Source organism: Passer domesticus, chromosome 6, assembly GCF_036417665.1.
Source record: "Passer domesticus isolate bPasDom1 chromosome 6, bPasDom1.hap1, whole genome shotgun sequence".
NCBI lineage: Eukaryota > Metazoa > Chordata > Aves > Passeriformes > Passeridae > Passer > Passer domesticus.
The window spans coordinates 59,675,300-59,691,609 of NC_087479.1; the positions used below are offsets into that span (position 1 = coordinate 59,675,300).

At 47.0% G+C, this 16,310-nt stretch overlaps 1 protein-coding gene across 1 annotated transcript; it reads right to left on the bottom strand.

Annotated features, from left to right (window-relative positions):
• Positions 1–12,344: 12,344 nt before the first annotated feature.
• On the bottom strand, positions 12,345–15,524 carry RASSF10 (Ras association domain family member 10). Its single transcript, XM_064426153.1, has one exon. The coding sequence runs from the start codon at positions 15,385–15,387 to the stop codon at positions 14,056–14,058; it is 1,332 nt and encodes a 443-aa protein (XP_064282223.1). The 5' UTR covers positions 15,388–15,524; the 3' UTR covers positions 12,345–14,055.
• Positions 15,525–16,310: the final 786 nt, after the last annotated feature.

Sequence of the window (16,310 nt, forward strand, 5' to 3'; positions counted from 1 at the left end):
CTGCTCAGCTCCCCACTGGTTTCCTGCCTCTTCCTCCCTGCTCCCAGTCCCCCGAGGTCACTGGCACCCAGAGATGTGCTGAGGGAACTGGAGCCTGCAGCTGGAGAAGGCCTGGAAAAGCGGGGGCCAAAGGGAAAAAGGGAATAAATGTAGCAGGGAGAGACCACTCAGAGGAATGCAAGTGCAAGGAGAAGATACAGCCATGTGAAGACAGGAGATGTTGTCCCTGCTGGCAGGGTACTGGATGAACACATTCCATTGCTCAGTGGAGATTATATCTTGTAGGAAACCATCACAACTCCTAAAACCATGTCAAAGTTACCCGCACCACAGTGGATGTTTTACCTAAAAGTTAATATGGGTTTGTTTGCCTAGTAAGGGCCTTTGCCAAGATGCTGCAGCTCCTTTATGTCTTGCCTTGGCTTCCCTGCTGAAAGGAGAAGAGGAGGAGGGCAGCTGTCAGTGTACCACACTCATGATGAAACAGTTGGCCTGCTGGCTGCTCCGTGCTGGGAAGGAGGAGGGAAACCTTGGGCACGCTGCGTTGGATGCTGCTTATAGCAGCTCGCTTTTGTCAGGAAAGCCAGGACTTTTCCAGGCACTGGAACAATTAGCTGATGAGATTCCTAATAAGGAAAAAATAGTTTGGAACACATTAGAGCTGCTGCTGCAAATCCTACTCTGTACTGCTCAGTCTCCACATTTCTTTCCTTGGATGCTGTTGTGCAGTTGCACAGGGAGAGAGCAGCAAGTGCTGCTGTTCCTGTTGGCTACTTTTTGCTTTGCTGCTATGAAGACCCATTTCTTCCCTTGTGGCTTTTCTTAGGGCAGTGCATCTTCTGCAGGCTCCCCAGACTTTCTGCACTCAGCCTCAGTTCTCCTGTCAGCCCAAGGGGATGGAGCACAGCCTGGATTTGGGCATGTTTGCAGTGCAGTTTCACCTGGAGTTGTTTGCTGTTTAGAAAGCCAGGCTGGACACTCCCTGAATGTTTGTTTTCAGGCTATAAATGTTTACTGCTCATGCTGAAGCTGTGGAGGTACGAGTTGTCAGTATAGGTAAAATTTACTGGTTTTTTATAGATGAATTAGTGGTGATATGGTCTTGCCTCTTTTAACTTGCTAACATAAACTTTTGGCAATGTTTTTTCTTCTGTGACATTTTTTCTGAGTTAAGAGGGATTTTTTTTAATGTTTCTAGCAAGCAGTTTTGGCTAGAAGTCCACCCAGCAGTAATGACTAAGATTCTCCTCTTTCTTTTGTCAAATGATAGAGGAAAAAGAAAAAAATAGGAGATGGATATCAATGCCTTACATCTGAGTGCAAGTCAATTTCTTCTCTCTAGCATAATTTACCAGCATAAGATTAATGTCAAGTCTTACTAAAAAAATCTGTTTTCATGCAGTTTAACACCATAAGCATCTCAAAACTATCGATGCTCATCTTAGAGATCTCTCTGTGCATTTCTACTCCCAGATTTTATACAGTGTAGTAAAGGACAAAAATGATGACAAAGATAAAAGTGGCACACTACATAGCATGATTCTACAAAGCCAGGTTGCTCTGGCAGTAATGTGTGGCTGCTGTGGGGATCCATTCCTGATCTCACTCCATCAAGGAGGATGGATTTTCCTACACCACAGAAGCAATTCTGTAATCAGCACCAGCACTGAGTGATGCTAATTGCAGCAGGTTCAAACCATAGCAAGCCTGAATGCAAGATTGCAGAGCTGAGGTTTCTTCCTTGATCAAGGGCAGTGATAGGTTTCCAAAGCTGGGGAAGCAGCAGCTGAGAGTTCCTGTGCAGTTCCAGCCTCCAGCCACCTTTGGGGATGTCTCATTTTCATCCTGGTGGAATATCAGAGATATCCTTAGTTAGTCTTGGCAGCTCTTTACTTGGGTTTTATTCTGTGGAAGTAAATTGGATGCAGAAGCACTTCCTAGAAAGAGGTCAGGAGCTGTGACAATAGTTGGGGTTTTTTTTCCTTCCTGCAAATTTCACATCAGCTGAGCATCAGCTTGATCAGGTAGCTAGGTTTGTGGGAATTTAGGTTTTCACAATGTCTTTAAGATGGTCTTGCTCAGTTACTCAGTGGAGCAGCTCAGATCTGGCATGAGATGTGGATGCTCAGCCAGGAGAATGCTTCAGTGTCATGAATGTGAGCATTGAACAAACAGTTCATGGGACAGTGCTGGGTTAATTCACTTTCTACCCATGTATTACTATGACCTAGAAAAGTTGGGCCTAAGGAAAGAGCCTTTATTTGACTGCAAGAAAGCCACCAGTGGTACCTCTGGGCAGGTTTCAGTGCATGAAATTGCAAAAGTTTTGTCCTGATCTAAACCCATACGCTTCCCTTCTTACTAGTTTACAGCTTTAAGTAACAAAGGCATAACATTTGAACTCTGTAGCAGGGCTACAATTTTCAAGAAGAGTCTAAGTGATTTTTGGCCTGTGTCCATGTGTGATGTTCAAAAGCAGCAGCCTTTTGGGGGACAGTTCTGACTGGAAGTCACAGACACTTTGACCTGTGCCTCTTCTGCAAGCAGGACTCGGGCTCCCAAAGGCGAGGCGGCTTTGGGTGCCTTACCCACACCCTCTCTCCCCTCAGCAAATCCTGCAAAGGAAGCCCCTGCGGGCACGTTCTGGGGTGGAGGAGGTGTTTGATGTGAAGGCAACGTCTGTCAGTCCTGCCAGACTGGTTGGCTTGCTGTTTCAGAAGCAGGGCCAGGCTGAGGCACGATCCCGCCAGTGACGGTGTTTGCTGAGCGCCACGGACCGCGCTGAACGCGCTCTCCCGGGACTGCTGTGCTGTCATTCCTGGGAACGAGTAACTGCCCCCGACTGGGGGGTACAGGGGATCATGCTGTTTGCTGAAAAGAAAATTGGGCATGGGTGTGCCCAAGTGACAAGTGAGCAACGGGCTCCTCAAACAGCGCCGGAGAATGCCTCGTTGCGGGCTTGTGCTTGTTTATGGATACGCTGTGCCCTAATGCATGACACCCAAGAATGTCATCAGCATTTTAAGGTTTGTACCTTGGGCTTGAATTCGACCCTCGTTACACCTAGGGAAACATGCAGTGGGTTGTTCAGCTGCGTTTCATGCCTGTAGGGGTTTTTAAAAATATAAAACAACTCCCCCAAAAATCTCCCCCAGGAAAAAAAATATTTTTGGCCAATGTTATTGTACTAAAAGTTCTTTGCATTTGAATGCTGACTGGAGCTTTTTTTTTTCTTTCAGCTTTTGCACTTGTACGTGTTTAGGCTCGATTTCCCAGTGCACATAATAATAGATTATTTAATTAAGAGTCATTCAAACTGAAGACTGATTACACACTGCTTACAAACATTCCACTCTGAAATTAAGTTAATTTTGCTCCTTAGTAATTTGAATTTTTGTTTGTCCTTCATTGGCATACTTTTTATCTGCTGATGTCTAAATGATATTCATACTTTAATTATGACATCAGGAAGAAAAATCAAATTAACCTTACTCATCTTGTGTTTATCTGAGTAGATTATGAACATGTGTTCTGATTTTTTGCAAACATTACACTGTTGAAAGGATTTCTTGAGAATTGTGAGGTGCTTTTGAAGCCTCTTTCTGCAATTTGAAGTGCATGTTCACATGCAAAGAAATTCTTTACTTCTAAAGAAGTCTTTAACTACCTGTCAAATTTAAAGCAAAGGATAAAAATAGGATCTTCTTTTCATTGCATCTCATCTTATGATTGAGCATGATTTTAGTTATTTTGCTTGATAATTGACTATATTATGATTAATATGAATAATTATATTAATGATCATGTGCAGTTAATCAAGATTCAGATACATTTCTCATATTTGAGGCTAATTGGTAATAAAGATTTTGCAAGGCTCTAATCTGTTTTAGGCAGTGCTTCTGACTGACTGCTGTAAGAGGAGACACAGAGCAGTAGGAAAAGGGCATATGCATGTCATGTGCTAAATATTTAAAAAGCCATGTGAAATGTTGAAAGCAAGTTCCAATTGCACCACTTTCCCATGGCTTCCCTTATTTCTGCTTTTCCATCCTCTCAGTAACTATTCAGGGCCTGCTCTTATTAAAGCTCATAATTCAATATCTAAAATACTTTCAGACTTAGACACCAGGTTTGGTATTTTCCATTCTTGTGTCTGATATTATTTTGTTCGTTAGCAATTTGAATGAAATGTAAATTTCTCACGTTAATTACATACTTAGTATCACAGCTACCTTCCCACGTACAAGCTTTTAATGAGGGACCAAACTTTTTGGAACTTGTGGAGCACTAATCACAGCAGGATTCTAGAGAACAGAACCAGGCCTAATGTTCACTTGTGCTCCATAATGGTTAGGGCTTTCATCTAGGCAGATCAAAACGTGCACGATAAAATGTCTTTGGAGCTGCTCCTTTTGAGCCCTAATGAAAGATACATTCTTTCTCAGCATCGAGTATTTGTGTAATAAAGGCTTTTGTGGCAATACAGATCTCCACAGCACTGCCCTTCAGTAATCTAAAACACTCTGTTTATATGGATTTTTTTGAAGTAAAGATGAAAACCTCAGGACTGAGCTCAGTTCAAAACGCTCTACTGGCAATAGACTGCCTGAAGGAAATAATCTAAAGAGCCCTAGACCTCCTCACCTGAAATTGCCAGGTATGGCATATGGAAAAGGAGAATCTTTTCATGTTGGCAGTGTCCCAGGCAGACAGCAATGGCTGGAGAGCTCACCTGTGAGGAAGCCAGGCAGGTTTTGGAGCAGTACCTGCCCACCTGGTGAAGCAATTTTGTCAGAGCCACTCTTCACAAAGTGTTTCTCTTTGGTCAAATAGAAAAATTAAAATACACCTAAAAATATTAGGGAAAAAATTGTTGGAAAATTTTGCTTGTGGACAGATCTTTATTGTATGTGTGGTTTTCTTTACTGCAGAAAGAAATGCAAATGTCCAGGAAATGGAGAATTAAACCTGTTTATAGATACAGCAGTGATTGATGCCACTAGCATGTAAAAGAATCAAAAATCTTCCAGAAATCATAAATTCTCAGGCTATAAAATTATGGACTTGAGACTATCAAGAAATGTGGCTGTGAAGTGCAGTAGTCTAGTGCAATGCTTTCCTTATCCTCCCTGACCTCCTGTGTTCTTCAAATGCTTGAAGAAAAATCTGCACACCTTACAGGGGTAGAGCTCCTGTGGCAGTCAGGGGTGGAGACAGATTTATGCCTCCTCCTCCATTGCCTGTGCCACACCACAGGCTGGAAGTGTGGGTCTAGCAGGGAGGAAAATGGGCTGGGAACTGGGAAAATTGGCTTCTGTTCACACCTTTGTTGCTAACCCACTGCAGACACAAGCCAATCTACTGCAGCTCCTGTGCCATCATCCAAACTGGTGTCTGGCTTGTCTGCCCCCGCTGTGATCTCATCAGAGCAAGGGCTGCCTTGCCCTGTGTCTCCTGAAAATACTTAGCATAAGTTTCTGCCTTGTGTGGTCGCATTGCTGTACCAATGCTAATTAAAATATTAATTAGCTGTAGCTGAAAATGTACAAGTCACTGGGTTAGCTGGGCACAACTTCAGGATTTCCAATTTGCCTCCTTTTACAAATAGGCTCTGATATCCTGGGCAAAAGAGTGGAGCTTGTGCCCTTTTGCATAAGCTGGTTGTCTCACCCAGTTCATCTCTGAGCTAGGAAAACACCCATTCTTTCCATTCTTAATTTTAGAAGTAAAAGAAATACCAGAATACTGGTGTGGCATCTTAGATTGAACAACAGTGACTGAGCAGTTGTAAGCCTTGAGTTAAAAGTGTGTGGCAGATAATTTCTGAACAGGCAGTGTCTCTCACCCTTGTTAATTGCAAAGATGAAGCCAAATTGCTGATGACTGGAGGAGAAGAGAAAGGCTTGGAAGTTCTGTGGGGAAAGGTATTGGAGGGAGGGGAAATGAAAGAGAAGTTAATACTGAATATATGTTCTATAAAAGTAAACTGTTCCTTTAGGCATCCTAAAGCTATAGGAGTTGCTAATTATGGAGGTGGTTATTTGGGTAAAATACAGAAAGGACTATAAATAGATGTCCAATTAATATTGTCAAAAATGGTAATTGTATTCATTAACTAGATTAAGCGATCTACATGTGAATCACCCTGGTGACACATGATGAGAGACTTTAAACAACTGAAATTTCAGTCTCACTCAGCTGGCTTGTTTTACACAAACTAGTTTACAAAACACACTTGCAAACCATGTGCAATGGTTTCTAATCTGGTTTGTGTAAACTGGAGTAATAGGTCTGGATTTACTTTTTTCTTAAGCTTGCCTATTAAGTTAAGCTAAAATAACCCATTTTCTTTGTACAAAATCTTTCTGTGTACAGACTTTTGGCAAATCATGTAGGGAAGCAGAGCAACACAACATCCCAGGTTATAAAAGCAGCAGCTCTAGGAAAGCAGTGTATTACAGAGAAACTGATGATATAAACTATGTATTGTCTAGGGAAACATTCCTCCATATTTACCAACTAGAACTTGAAAGAAAAAAAAATTGAGAATGACATCCTCAAATTCTCAGTGCAATTGTGTGTTGCAAATTCTGTAGCCCCTGGCCTTTACAACTGGGTGAAGAGAACCTGAGGAAAGCACAGGAGTTTCACTGGTGCCTCTTTCCCCCTGTTCCCCTGGCTGCAGTGTTCATTATTTTGTTGGTATGTTATGCTGTGAAGATGCTGTGGCTGGATCTCCTGTCCCTCCCAGGTAGGTGGTGACAGTGGAACAGCTTGACACACCACAAGGCAGGGAGGCTATGACAGACTCTTTGCTGCTGTGTAGGAGCTCATTCCTGCTCCCTGCTGCTTTCCTATTGCCCAGGCTTCTTGTGGGCTTTTTGTCCTTTCTTGTTGGTTCCTTTCAGGAAACTCCTCTCCGGCTGGTGAGACCTGGGCTCAGTTCACTTCTCTTCTGACACAGCTTCACCCTCCACACTCTTGCCCCTGTCCCTCCCCTCTTCACTTCGGCAGTGCAGAGGCAGGAAAGCTTTCATTCCCCACCAGAAGAGAAAGCAGCGAGGCCCATGCTCATTACTGCACTGACTGGTTCACAAATCCCTCTAAGCCAGAATGCCATTTTCTTTTCTAACTGTACACCTGACTGCTACGGAGCAGGAGATGCTGTTATTAAAAATCCACACCCTGAAATCAGACACTCTGTCAAAATTAATTCAAAATATTCAGATTTGGAATGGCCTGCTGAAGAGCCTTAGCCACCCCTGCTGGGGCTAAGAATGAGCAATTTACAATACAGTGACTTCAAACCTGTCTTTTGCTGTATGAGCTGAGGAAAGGCATTTCTGGTCAGCTCATTCCTGTGGATGGTCACAGCTGGAACATTCTGTGTGTCACAGGACACCTGAAGCTCTCTGCTCCATCTTCCTGGGAAGGATGGCAAAATTTGAGTGCCTGACTCTACTTCCTGGCCAGGGTAATACTTTTTTGAAATGAAGGACAGAAAGTAGGGGACACAGAAAATGTGCAGGAACAGAGTTATGGAAAAAGATGACAACCTGGCTTTAAACTTTTAACCTGCTGGTTAAAAGTGATTGCTGTCATCAATCCAAAAAGGAAATCAGTAATAGAATTACAAAGAAGCCCTTCAGTGTGAAAGAAAGGGAAACAGAAATACTAGATATCTGAAGTTAAAAGCAAATAATTTCCTTCTATGCTTGTGGTAGGGAAAAACAAGCGCCAGTGTTTTCAGAAGGTAATCCATGTCTCTCTTAATTTCCAAAGTTACTTTTCATCTGTTCTTAAGGTACGTCAGTCAAGGGGAGATCCAGTGGAAGGCAGAAAATAACCATATAAGGCTACACTGATAATTAAATGCATAAACTAATAGCCTGATTACATGTAAAAAACTACACTGTAAGAGATTAAAACAAGGGGATTACATTAAATTGAAACAAGGATTAAATATTTTTCCTAGAGGCTTTTAACACATTATCCAAAGACCTGCTCATAAGCACAATTTGACTGATGAAAATAACTTCTTTTGGAGATAATAGACTAAATAATCACATAATTAAGCCATGTGAAGTGCAGCACTAGTAAGCTGATGATAGTACGTTTCAGACATGTAAGTGCTCCTTGCATGAGTCACAGATAGGTTTTTTTTTAGGTTTTTTTGTTGTTTTTTTCTTTTTCCCCAGTCAACTCTATAAAATCCCGAGACTGCCTTAGCAGGATGGTGCTCTGAGATCACTCTGCAGTGCTTCCACTGAGCTAATAAATGGGAAAGGCTGTTTGTAAGCACTGAGAAAAGGGGAGAGCACACACTGCAGTGCTTGGGAGCTGAGGCACAGAAGACTGACTTTGTTCAGTGTTTTCATTGCAGCAGCAGCCAGGAGGCCTTGAGCAGATGAGGCCTCCTTCTGCCAGGTGCTGCACGATCACACAGGAAATACCTGCATCAAGAGCTTGCTCTGCCGGGGAAATCAGACACCACCCCCTGCTCAACTTATTCTTCAATAGAAACTGTATCTTCCCAGCCCAGTGCTCCACAGCAATGTCACCCCAGAATGTCACCCCAGAATGTCACCCCAGAATGTCACCTGAGGAGATGTGCTCCCTTCCTGTGCCAGAAGTGCTCGCCTCCAAGCAGGAGAAGGGGAAAATTCCAAAAGTAGTTTGGAAACATGTTAAAAGGAGATTTTTAAAAAGTGAGGGGAGAGGGGACAAGAAAGTTGAGCAAGACTAGCACCAAAGAGCTGGTGGGAGCATGTCCTTAGTCCACATGGCAACTACAAAAACACTGCTGAGCTTGCCAGGTACTACACAAATATATAATTTTTGTCAAGACACAGAAAACCCTTCCTTCCTTCCTTCCTTCCTTCCTTCCTTCCTTCCTTCCTTCCTTCCTTCCTTCCTTCCTTCCTTCCTTCCTTCCTTCCTTCCTTCCTTCCTTCCTTCCTTCCTTCCTTCCTTCCTTCCTTCCTTCCTTCCTTCCTTCCTTCCTTCCTTCCTTCCTTCCTTCCTTCCTTCCTTCCTTCCTTCCTTCCTTCCTTCCTTCCTTCCTTCCTTCCTTCCTTCCTTCCTTCCTTCCTTCCTTCCTTCCTTCCATTCCTGAAATTCAGAGCAGGTGCTGATGAATAGGAGAGGAGCACATTGGCAGGAAGGAGGAAAGAAGTTATTGGGAGTGGAAACTGTTTTTTAATGGAACATCAATGACTTTCTGGAACATTTTTGAAACTGAGGTAAGGGCATTGTAGTAAAACTTCCCAAATGAAGCTTGAAGTGTAAACAAGCTGATATGAAGGGAGTGTGTGAAGCCTGCAGAAGTTTTATTTGGGGTGCACTGTAATGCCCCAGCAGAATTAGTGCTGTTACACTCTTAGGAATCAGTGGCTAGCTCTGTGTGTCATTCAGCATGTGACAGTGTGTGACAATCCACCCCGCACGGAATGATTATGGGGGCAGTGTTTCTCAAAATACCGTTTGACAATTCTGCTTGAAGATAGTTGGCTAATTTGCACACAGAACCAAGATTTGCTTTGAGTTTATTAATTTTTCCTTTTCTGTTAAGCTTCCAAATTGATTTAGCAATGAGAGTTTATAGAAAAGGAGTGACATCCAAGTAGGCTCCCTCCCTGAACTTTGCCATGCTCATTTCTCTAAACTTTGTGTGCCAGCTCAGGAGCAATAATATCAAGTGACTTCAAAGGACAACTGCTCCCAACAATCCACAATGGCTTGTATTTCAACTCGTTAACCAGCACAGCTCACCAGACTTGTTATTTCAAGGCTTCTGCTGCTCTTTTCATGTATTAAGCTACATTCTCAGCTCAGTGAAAATTAAAGAGGGGAGGAAAAAATCCTGAAGTTGTGTAGAACTTGAGAGGGAGGTCGATTTTTGCACATGTGTCTCCAGACATAGGTTATTTTTAAAGTGAACCTGGAACATATGTTTCATGCAAGGAGTTAATAATAAAGCTTATTGACATGTTTTCCTTTCCTCCCACCCACCTACCTGCTTCCCTCCTTTGAGTGTATCTTGCCTGAAACCTGGACAATAGGTTCCTTGGAAAAGGATCTGTCACCATGAAACAACCAGACTGTGATTTGGCGGCCTTCATGCTGGTTTGGAATCTATGGCAATAATTAATAGGTCATTCATTTTGCATGTCAGTGGTGTTCATTACAGTAAATGTATTTTCCTCCCGTCTTGAGGGCATCAAATGATATTCCCACAAAGTGCTTATTCAAACTGGCAGATCTCTTACACAGACTAAGAACTAGAAATATATCAATTTCGACACTGAGTTTTCATTCTGATAATATTGCTTGATAGTGGGTTTTTGAAACAAGGTCAAGGCTAAGAGCTGCACTGTTTGGCTTATTTTGGGTTTAATATAGGTGAGTGTAATTGATGTCAAATAAGTTTCAGCTCCAGCCTCAGTTTTACGCTTTCCAAACCTTCACTTATTCTGTGAGTGGGGCATATTTACAGCCTGAAGGAAGCTTTTGCCAGTGTGCAAGTCAGCATAAACCAGTGCCCATTGCTGAAAGGATCAGTTCCACCTTTCCAAGGGCCTTCAATTTCTCATTTTTACCACCATACCTTGTCGTTGCCAAAAACATTTGTGTGACTGTGCATTGAGCCCCATCAGGACCTCACCTAAATTAAAGTTCATCCTTTTTTTTTTTGCTACCTGGTCCCATGAACTCCTGTATAGGCACAACAGAAGGTGCCATGTAGGGTCAGAAAAAACGTGGCCAAGGGCAGCAAACACACAGGACCTACCTGTGCAGGAGTGCTTTATAATGCTTGCTTAAAGGATGCCTGAAACTAAGGCCTGATGCTACTGTGATTTCTATTTCCTGGACAAAAGCTTTGATTTCTGGAGCTATTTTCTGAGAAAAGCCTGGTGGCCTCAGTCCATGATGATTCCTTTGAGAAGCAGGCTGCTGAACAGATAGAGCAACCTGATAGCATACACGATTTACATAAATTGTAGTGCTGTTAGGTTTTTATTTAATTCACGGCTGTCTGTCTCTGTCTTAGGAAGAGAGAAAGATTAGGCTGGAATTGACTCTGAAAGATAGAAGAGAATGGTATTAAAATATCCCCAAAGTTTGTTGGATCTTTCATCTCTCTCTTGGTGGTGCCGGAAAGTAGATTTCCACCATGGTGTTGGTCAGCATTTTTTTCTGCTGCTATCTCCCTCTCCCATTCTGTCTGAACTGCAAAGGAGATAAAAATTCTGCCCTTCTACCTGTGATTCTGAATCAGCTCTCCTAACCCTTGGCTATGTGCCCAGCAAAACCCCAGAGCCAAATTCCCTGACAAGCATCCTGTGGCTTGTGTCTATTATCTGAGTGAGGATATACAAGCCCAGAAGAAGGGAAGGGAGAAGTGCCTCATCCAATGAAAACAGTGATTTCCTCTTCTATACTAATGTTTTAATAATGGTTTGAGAGAGATAAGGATTTGTGAGGATGTCAGAGTTCAATCTGTGAGCCTCTTGCACTTGTAACTGTTTAAACATCAAATAAGTTTACCAGGTTTCACCTGCACGATATAAGAACACACTCCAATAGGTGTTCCTAAGAATTCACTCTAGCTCCCACCAAACCCTTGAGACTGCAGTGCCACCTGCAGCGTTCTCAGCCCTGTCCTCACGGGGCAGGGGCCAGCAGCTCTGCAGGGCCATGGTCTTGTCTGGGCCAAGGAGAAGCCAGGAGCAAGCACCACACGGTGCCCACAAGCATGGCCCTCAGCAGCCTGGAGCAAAGACTTGATGGATTTCCCTGGGTGAGGATGAGTAGGCAGACTCTGCTTTACAAGTGTGAATTCCCTGGCGCTGCACAGGCTGCCCAATGCCTCTGTCAGTGCTCAGCCTCTTGCAGCTCGTTTCTACCACTGCTCACTTCTTATTTGCTTTGGTGGTGGAGAGCTTGCGCAAAGCCAGCTCAGGTTTATTGCTCACATCAGTGCCTGGGGAAGCCGTGAGCAGGTCCCTGCACCACCCACCCCTCACATCCATCCACCCACCCCTTACAGCAGCGGGGCTCCCCCCCCCCAGTTGTTCTTCGGCTCTGCTTCCACAAAAATCCAAATTCCTCACTCTGGACGTGTGCTGATGCTTCTGAATGCCACTGCACTGCCACTGCAGTGGCCAGAGCTGAGGACAGTGCACTGCTGCTTGTACCTGAGGGAGCCCCTCGTGCCATCAGAAAGTGAAGGGACGATGCCATCATCCCTTGGTGTATCTTTCTACTTGTTTTGCAGACAAGGTAACACCACAGAATCTCAGTCCTGGCACGATTTTTAAATCACACTCAATTGGGAACACTAGTTTAGCTTTATTAAGAGTTTTATTAGCTCTAAAAATAGGTTCTTAAATATTTTCCAAGGTTGACTAAATATGAAAAACAATTATATAGTCAGTGTTTAAAATAAACCACAGTTTGTTACAACTGAGACCCATTCAGTGGAATAACATTTATCAAGAGTCATAGCATATAGAAAATTGTACAGCCTCTCCAAATCCACAGACAGTCTTTCTCTGCTTGCTTTCAAACTGAGCAGCTCCTGAACCTAATTTTCTGATGTCCATCAGAATTCTTAACAACAAGAACACTGCAAGCATGGAATGCACTCACCTTTGGGTGAGAAGGCTGTGAGATTTTTAATGAAAATAAAGAATTGGTCTGTTGGCATACCCCTTTGATTTCTTATTGTTAAATGAAAAGTTTTATAAATAGTCTTACATAAATAATAATCTCAGAAGTTTTAAAAAGTTCACACCACACCATCGGACCTGACTCAACATTCTCTGGTCTCTCACTGCTTTCTGCAATTATTCTGGAATACAAGAATCCTGAATGTCTCTTACTGCAAGAGCAGACCATTTATTTTGGGCAAGAGTTAAGCTGCAGAGGAAGATTTGGCAGTTAAGTGAAATGCATGTTACAGCTGATGGCTGCTTTTCTGTTTTATTGGAATAACTGAAAAGATTAAGCTGTAGTGCAGGTAGGGCTTGAGTCATGCTTTTATCGTTGCATCTCTTGGCCTGATATGAACTATGTTATTAAAAACGGTGCTCAGCCTGATTCTGTACTTTGTTTATCTACAACCAAGCTCAGCCAAAAATCAGCTAGCCTAGTGAAAAAATGTAGTTGAAGGCTGTGTACATACAGGCACTGCTAATTGCCTTCCATGACTGTCAAACGACTACAGATACTAACAGATTTCTTAGTATGCCTTTAAACAAAGCACTCTTATCTATGCATAAGGAAAAGCACTACGCAGAGCAGAGTTAATACATGTTAACCTATATCTTGATTTAGTTTGTTGTTCAGAAAAAGAAAAAAGGGAAGTGATTTATCACCCCTTTTCGTTGCCAAAAGGAACTGCAGTACCGTCCAAAAGCTGGCGCCCTGGGAGATCCCAGTGTCAGTAGGACCGACGCCTCTTCTCCTCCGTAGTGTTTAAATGATCAGCAGCTTTGCTGTAGCGACTTTTTGCCTGTAAAAGAGCCGGGTGTATTTGTGACGGCCAGTAGAGCCCAGTATAACCCACCACAAGCCACCACCTGACTCTGCAATGCCGAGAACCTGTTCGGGAGATGCTGATCCCCGCTCAGGAGCGCGTCCTGGCCCTTTGCTCGTGAAGAGCTTGCCCGGAGCAGCCCCGGACTACAGAGGGGAGATCCGAGCAGCCGGAGTACTGAAAAGCCCGGCAAGAGAAGCTTCGGAGGGAAGCAAGCGGCAGGATTTAAGGAGCGAGCAACCCCAGACGTGAATGAAACACAAACACGCTGTGGGTTTTCTCTTCCTTAGATAAAAGCACCGGCGAGCCAGCCTAAACGCTGCCCGCGGATGACTAGTCAGAACAAGTTCCAACTCCAGAGCTCAAATTAAAATGTTTCCTCTGCGTGACTGCCTCCTGCGCCGGGAGGTTCCTCGCCTGCCCCACAGCTGCCCGCAGTCCTCGGCCGCCCCGTGCCCCGGCACCCCGCTCCGCCCGCCCCGCGCCCGGGCTGCCTGCGGCGGGCCGGCCGGGCGCTACACGAGCGACTCGCAGACGGGCAGCGAGTCCGAGTCCTGGCTGTGCATGGAGCTCAGCCCCGTGTCCGAGTCCTCGTCGTTGTCGGCGCGGTCCTTGCGCAGCGCCCGCGCCTGCTCCAGCCAGCCGCCGCCCGCCGGCCGCCCCCCGCCCGCCGCCCCGCGCGGCTCCGCCGGCGCCTCCGCCACGTCCAGCGTGCCCAGCGTCTCCAGCAGGCGCTGCAGCTCCCGCTCCTTGTCCTCCCACGCCCGCTGCGTGCAGTCCAGGTCGCTCTTGACGGCCTCCAGGTCCGTGCTCAGCTTGAGGCCGATGTAGAGGCTGGTGCTCAGCTGGGTCTTGACCCGCTCGTGCTCCAGGTGCAGCTCGCCCTCGCCGCCGCTCAGCTCCGTGGTGTCGCAGTCCGTGTCGGCCAGCCCGGGCCCCGCCGCCAGCTCCAGCTCCTCCCGCCGCCGCTTCATCCAGCGCTCGTTGAGCTCCTCCTGGATCTCGGCGGCCAGGTGCTCCAGCAGCTCCTCCTGCTGCGCCCGCTGCTCCTGCAGCTGCAGCACCTCCTCGCACTTCCTGGCGTAGTCCTCCTCGGGGCGGCCGGCGGCGGGCTGGCCCGGCTCCCGGCCCGGCTCGGGCTCGCCGCCGCCCGTGCCCACCAGGTAGGTGTCCTGCACGTAGTTGACGCCGTGCCGCTTCATGCGGTCCAGGTGGATCTTCGCCTCGTACCTGTCGATCTCGCGGTCCAGCTCGCGCAGCCGCTGGATCTGCTGCCGGATGGTGTGGTCCTGCGAGAGCACCAGGTGCACCAGCGTCTCCATCCTCTCCGCCGACGAGGCCTCCCGGGCCAGCGGCTGCTGCCGCTTCTTGTTGATCTTGGCCAGTTTGCGGAAGGCTTTCCGCACCACCCGCCGCTGCCGCTCCTGCGTGAGCGCCAGGCTGGCTCGGGCCGCCCCCAGGCCGCGGCCGGGGCGCTCCTTGCTCAGCACCACCCGCGCCTCGGCGCTGCGCGGCCCGGCGTTGGGCAGCGAAGCCTCGCTGCGCACCAGCACGAAGCGCACGTTCTCCTGCTCGTCCCCCCACGCCACCCAGAGCCGCAGGATCTTCGTCTTGTTGGGCAGGATCCTCTCGAAGCCGCGCCACTTCTCCACGATGCAGTAGGAGTGCGGCGGCCCCGACAGCATCCCGCCGGCGGGCTCGGGCGGCGCCGGGCGCTGCCGCCGGTGGTGGCTGTCCTCCAGCAGCACCCGCACCACGTCCGAGCAGGTGGTCCGCCGGGAGAGCCCGGAGATCAGCTTCTCCTCCTGGCAGATCCACACCGAGATCTTCCGCTCCTCGGGCTCCATGGGGGGCGGCGGCGGGCGGGCGGCCGGGGCCGCGGGCTCAGCGCTGGCCGGGCAGCCGCTCCATGGGGAGCGCTCGGCGGAGGCGCGGCGCTGCCCGTCCGCCCGGCTCCGGCGCGGCCGGGATGCCGTGCCGTCCCCTCCCCGCCCGCGGCACCCCGCCCGTGCGCTCCGCCGGCCGCTCCACCCCTTCCTGCCCGGTGCGGCGGGGCCGGCCCGGTGCCCCCCCGGGACCCGCTGTCCCCGCGTGGGTCTCACGCCCCGCGGCCCGCGCAGAGATCCGCCGGCGCGGACACTTCGGGGCAGGTCGGCGTCGCCTCCGCGTCCTCCCTGTCCGTGCCGTGAAGGAGCGAGCGAGCGAGCGGCGTCGGGGACCTTCCGAAGTGCCGAGGGACAAGAGAGAATCCTGGAGCTTCAAAGGGAAAGCCAGAAGTAGTGAGGAATTTCCAGTTTTAGTAAATCATCCGCCTGTAATTAGGAAATTCATGTTTGTGAAGCACTTCGCAGATGAAATATGCAAAGGACGGGAATGTCTAAGTGTTATTAAAATACTAGCTGAGCCAGATTTTAATGGGAGCTTGCTGTGTACTTTGATGGGAACGGGATCGGTCGCGGAGTGTGGATTAAAATTAGAAGATGGGGAAAATAGTAATAAAACGCAGGGTTATGGCACTGATTTTCACTGATTGCATCACAGGGTTCTCGGACCTAGGCTTTTCTAAGTGATTAAAAAAGTACTATAATGGGCAAAGAAAAATGCTGTCTCGAACCTGAAGGCTGAGCTGTACCTTCCGAGCGAGTTTTAGAGCCAATAAAATCGGTGTGCCGTGTGGAGAGGGCTTTTGCCTGGATAAAGTTTGTGCTCCAGTCAGTGGAACAGAACGGAGTCATGGCATTGCAGCCTAGCTCTCTGTTAGAAACAGCGG